This window comes from Archocentrus centrarchus, chromosome 11 (genome assembly GCF_007364275.1).
Source record: "Archocentrus centrarchus isolate MPI-CPG fArcCen1 chromosome 11, fArcCen1, whole genome shotgun sequence".
In the NCBI taxonomy this organism is placed as follows: domain Eukaryota; kingdom Metazoa; phylum Chordata; class Actinopteri; order Cichliformes; family Cichlidae; genus Archocentrus; species Archocentrus centrarchus.
The window spans coordinates 23,476,629-23,482,628 of record NC_044356.1 but is presented as its reverse complement, the minus strand read 5'-3'; the positions used below and the strand labels follow the sequence as shown (position 1 = coordinate 23,482,628).

The window sequence follows — 6,000 nt, the reverse complement described above, 5'->3', positions numbered from 1 at the left end:
CACATTTATGTGCTGTGTAATTGTTTAAAGTTTCACATGGAACAGGAAATAAAAAAAAAAAAAAAAAAATGAAAAAGCATCACAAGCACAAACCCAACCAAATTCTCCAAATTAATCAATTCTTTTTCAACAGTTAGACCATAGAACACAACTCAGTTGGTAGTTATTTGTTTCAATTGTATAATTTTTTTTCTTTCAAAGTTTCAAACTATAGGGGAGGACCTTTTTTTTTTTCTTTTTAACCAAACCATCGAAAATACACTGACTAAAGGAATGTGATGTTGACACAAAGAGTGCGAGAGGAATGGGTGAATAGAAGTGTAGAAATGAAACCTGAAAACAGAAGAGAGGATGGCACGTATCAACGAGAGGCTCTGCCCCCCCACCCCCACCCCACACCAAATTCCCTGTCCATTCAAATAACAAAAAAGCAAAAAGAAAACATAAAGACTGACCGATTTGATTCTTGTGTCATCCTTTCGAAGGGAAAAGTAAATTGAAAACAGGGTGCCTTTGGGGGATGAGGTGGGGGGGGTGTACCAGTGTGAGAACCCTCAGTGAGATTTTTTTCCCCTTGCTATAAAACAAACTGAAGAAATATCTCCCACTCCCCCCCCCCCCACCCCCATCTCAAAGTCATGAAACAATTGAAAGAGGTTATCTTTTCTTCTCCAGAATAAAATCAAGACAATTTCTCTGAAATAAGTTTCTCATAGTTTTTTTTTTCCTTTTTAAAGTTCATTTAAAAATCTTTTTCAGTCACAGACATGTCAAGCCCCTGTTCTTTCTTTTCAATAGTCTTTGCGAAAATATAGAGTAGAACAGTCTTCTTTCCATGTCTGTCCGCTGCAGCAGTAAACATACACTATGGGATCCGACAGAGCACATTGCAGGAGAGGGGACGGGGGGTAGTAGGGTGTGTGTGTGTGTGTGTGTGTATGTGTGTGTGATCCTTGCAGAAAACTCATGAACCTATGTATAGGGTTTCAGCAGTCCGGTGTATCTGTGTGCATCTGCATCTCGGCATGAGAGTGTGTCTGGGTGGGTGTGTACGTCTGCGTGTCTTCACACTTCAGTCTGGAAGTCTCCCTCGGACGAGTCGGGGGTGTTAGCTGAGGAGGAGTCCCAGTTCTTATTGTGCAGTTCCATCCGGTCCTTCTGCTCCCCAGGCACAATGGACAGCTCGGGGGTCATAGTCTTGAAGCTGTCCCAGGAGCTTTGGTCCTCTGGGGTTGACTTGTCCTGATGGAGAAGAAGGACAAAGGGGAAAGCAACCGTGTTAAAAACATTTTGAAAATGCTTTCACGCTGTGCGGTGGAGAATGACATTTTAGAGGATAATAATATTCTCATAGCTTTTTCTTATTACAGGCTACAACTAGCACTCATCTGCTTAGTTTAGTGTAAATAATGAAAGAAAAAAAAAGGGAAAGGAGTCCAGTGGCAACAAGCAACCAGCGTGCTTATAACTCATAAAAGATCTACCCTGAATCATTTATGCAAAAACTGAAGTGTGGAAAAAAAAAAAACCTGCCATCTCACGAGAGAGATGTCTGACTCTTTTTTTTTTTTTTTTGGCAGACTGGTTGCACACAGCACTGTAGGAAGTTCGGTCTAATTGAACAACCAGAACAATAAGCATGTTTCACAAGAAATGAAAAGTGTAATATTTTTCAGCTCGTGTACCCACCATAGCTGTGGGTAACACCGTTTTCGTGTAAAATAAATGATCGTTACCAGCATGAGGGAACACTGACGTTTGGTTTTACCAGCAAATAAAACGGTTTGGATAATTAGACTGAACTGTTAAGTTGTTTACCATCCGTGTGATCTTCTAACTGCTCTTGCTCCCTGCCAAGTTGGACTTGTAGTGATTACTCTTGGCCAGTACCATCCCAGTCACCAGAATTCAAATGCTGGCATGCTATGCTTCTGCATGATGAATATAATCTCAGTGCTTTTTTTTTTTTTAACACAGGTTTTTTTAAATTATCTATTTTTATATGTATATCAACAGCTTGTGGTGCTTCCTGGTGACAGGATTTACATTTTTAGTACTTTTTCTAAACTAACAAGCTCATGCTTTCTGCTTCTGGGTCTGTGATGCTCTCTTTTTCTTGCTTCCAATTATTCCACATTGGCTTATCTGTATATACAGTATCTGAATTTGGATTTATGATTGTGGGACTGAGATCTGAGCTCACAGTACTGGCTCTAGTAATTCATCACTGACCTTCAACATCTCTCCCTGCCTACACATAGCCTTCATTCAGACTTCAAAGTGAAGAATACATCAACTGAGATATGTGACTAGGCTGTCAGTACTGGTAAATACACTCAGCCTCTTTGTTAGGTACACCTGTTCAACTGCTCATGAATGCAAATATCTAATCAGACTATCACATGGCAGCAACTCAATGCATGTAGGCATGTAGATATGATCAAGACAACCTGCTGGTGGGATTTTTCCTGCACAACCATTCTTGGGATTTAGAGAAAATGGTCCAAAAAAAAAAAAAAAGAAAATATCCAGTGAGCGGCAGTTCTGTGGAAGAAAATGCTTTCTTGATACCAGAGGTTAGCTATGAACAGGAAATTGAGGCTACAATTCACATGGACTCAGCAAAAGTGGACAATAGAAAACACAGAGTTTCGATTTCTGTTTCTAACATTCAGATGGTAGGGTCAGAATTTGGTGTAAACAACGTGAAAGCATGGATCCATCCAGCCATCAACAGTTCAGGCTGATAGTGGTGTAATGGTCTGAGGGATGTCTTCTTGGTACACTTCGGGCCCCTTAATACTAACTGAGCATCATTTAAACACCGCAGCCAAAGTGAGTATTGTTGCTGACCATGTCCATCTCTTTATGACCACAGTGTCCCCATCTTCTGATGGCCTCTTCTGGCAGAATAACATGCTATGACATAAAGACGGAATAATCTCAAACTGGTTTCTTGAACATGACAGTGAGGTCACTGTATTCAAATGACCTCTACAATCACCAGATATCAATCCAACAGAACACCTTTGTGATGAGGTGGAAAAGAAGATTCACATCATGGAATCTGCAGCAACTGTGTGAGGCTATCAGGTCAATATGGCCCAAAACACTTTTCTGAATCCGTGCCATGAAGAATGAAGGCAGTTCTGAAAGCAGTAGGTGGTCCAACCCAGTACTATCAAGGTGTACCTAATAAAGTGTCTGGTGAACATGTGTATACATTTTATTTGACGTGAACAGAGTTTTGGAGATGGATGCGCTGCAATATTCACCCAACCATTTATTAAAACCTCCAAATCAGTAAAAAAAAAGCACAATGCATTTACAGGATTGTAACACTACACAAAATTAGCAATTCCATATAAATCTTGGAAGTTATGACAGGGGTAAGTTACATTTTCAGCAGATAAGAAAACAAAAATCTGAATTTTTGTCCATTTTAACTTTCACTATAACAGTTAATATTAAAGTGAATGTTGCACAGTGCCTGTAATTCAACACTGCGACTCTCAAGCAAAGATTAAAGGATAAAAACAAGAGCAGAATTTTAATAGTTACCTATCAAAAACACTACTGCTGGTCTTTTATTTGTAGAAATGACAGTCTTCTGTATCCTAAATTTTTAAATCAGAAATTAAGCGACAAAAGCATGAAACCTTCTAAGTCTAGGTCTGTGATGGATGCATGTGGTCTGCAGATGAGTCCACCATGCATGTAAAATACATGTTGGGGGACTAGCCAAAAATGGAATTAGAGGGGGTGGCATTATTCATCAGATAAGGGTCATTATTCAAATTGGACTCATTATCTCGCGGCAATCTCACACAGTGATTTCATAGACACAAGCAGGGAAAGACACCAGAGATCGCTAGCACAGATGACTCCTGGTGGAGTAAAACACACAAAGACAAAAGAACAAGGTGGACTACTTGTGATGTTTTCCACAGACACAATGAACCCAGCTGCTTTTTATTTATTTAAATTGAGCTGGATATTCATCTTCTAAATGAACATTCAGAGGATGAATATTTAAAGTATTTTCACTGCTCATCTTGAGAGTAGATACCTGTCCCAGCGACCGCTACTGTATATGCTCTTTAACTCCACCTCCCAGCAGCTCTCCTGCAACTTCTTTCATTTTTGTTTTCCAGTCTTACCTTTGCTTTATTTCAGAAACCCCTCTGAAGTACTCACATATAACTCATTTTGAGTTATTCACATCCTCAGTCCCTGTCTGTCTCTTCATCTGACATGCACACACACACGCACACACACACAGAAACTTGCATCACACACACACAACTCATTGATCTGCAGTAGCACAGCCCCACTGCCCCCACCCCCCGGAGTGTGTGTTGATCGTCGCTGAGGCGCTAGGGGGCAATATCTGCCTGATTATATTCTCCCTGCGTCACAGCTTGACAGTTGGTAAAATGAATACAAAAGGCATAATCTAGGAGCCAATTTGCATGCTAAATGCTGGCGAAGGAACATTTTGTAATGCAGGACTGTGGGTAATGCTGCAGTTAAACCCAACTTTATCCCTGGGAGACTAGTCTAACGCGATTGTGCTGCTACTGCGTGTCTATCCCTTCCCTTTCACCATCTCTGCCTGACTCCGTTCCCTCCTTGCCCTCAAGCCCCATCTCATCCCTCTCTCTTTGCCAGAAACCCCTCTACTTACACTAGATGAGTTCTTTTCACCGCCGGCAGACGAAATGCTCCATCGCTTTTCCCTCTGTGGTGATGAAATGGGAGGGAGAAGACAAGGAGGGGGTGAGAGAGAGAGAGAGAGAGAGAGAGAGAGAGAGAGAGAGAGACAGAAAAGGGAAGTGGGGTAAGGGGTGGGGGTGAGGATCACAGTCACTGACAACTCTGCCCTGAAACAACAGCATTGTTCCCACACCTTCATCAGGTGAGCAGGCAGTTGTTGCTTTGAGCTTACACCTTACCCCTTGTCTCTCCCTGTCTCCATCTCTCTCACCAGCTCTCTCACGGAAAAAAAAAATAAATAACACTCACACACATCATGCACACATGGACAGAAACAGTACAGACAGTGATCAATGTCAGCATGGTTATAGTTGAAATGTGTTGGAACAGGCTATATTTTCAACATCCCGATCTGTCAATGCTTAGAGGGAAAACTGTGGATGTGAGGGCAGAGTGAAAGAAAAGATTCTACATGCTACACAGCGCTGATAGTAACTACTACGACTATATAAGGGATGCAAGCACAGAAAGCATGCAGGTGTAACGTATAATCTCATTCTTTTTTTTTTTTGGACCTTTTGCAGCTTTATTCGATAGTGGAGAAAGACAGGAAAAGTGGGGAAGAGATGCAGCCACAGGGCACAAACCTGGGCCGCCTGCTCTGCCACGCGGCATACATGGTTACCTGCTGATCCGCTGAGCCACCTCGGCGCCTGTATAAGCTCATTCTTAAAGCCCTCCTGCAGAGTGCCGGAGGCTTTGAAGCTCATGTTTTTGCAATAATGTTGAAAGAAGATTACTAATCTGGTTATTAGTGCAAGGAAATGCCATCTTCACTATCTGCATTATTGATTTTACACTGTATGTGTTAACATAACACATAAAAAAAGTTGAAGCTAGGCTATAAAGTGGACACTGCTGACTCTGTATGTTCCGCCTCTGGTTCGAACACATAAACTGCACTTCCCCTGCTGTAAAGTTGCAATGTTATTGTTCTTTTTTATATTCTTGTCTAACTGTGGTGGCTTGCTTCTCCATTGGGTGGGGTGGTGGTGGTGGTGGTGGGGGTGTCTGTGTCTGTGTACTGTTGTTCTGAAGAAACAGGTGTTTCCCAGTGGGCTGGTCGGGGTGACAACTTCACAACACCAGTGAGAAAAAAAAAAAAAGTCCAATAGTGTCTGGGATTGGAGCTCTCTTGGTTATTGTGCTGACAGGCCAGCAGCTTCATACAGCCATGTGTTTATGCCATGGTGGGCCTGAGGTGGGGACTCATTATTTGGACAC

General features: G+C 41.9%; 1 protein-coding gene across 1 annotated transcript in view; it reads right to left on the bottom strand.

The window, feature by feature from the left end:
* Positions 1-659: 659 nt before the first annotated feature.
* Positions 660-6,000, bottom strand: part of adgrb2 (adhesion G protein-coupled receptor B2) — a 257,223-nt gene continuing 251,882 nt past the window's right edge. Inside the window, exons 34-35 of the mRNA XM_030740517.1 lie at positions 4,688-4,741; positions 660-1,242 (exon numbers count right to left, since the gene is read on the bottom strand). Of these exons, the coding sequence (XP_030596377.1) occupies positions 1,066-1,242; positions 4,688-4,741 (231 nt within the window). The 3' untranslated portion in view covers positions 660-1,065. The remainder of the gene's footprint in view (positions 1,243-4,687; positions 4,742-6,000) is intronic.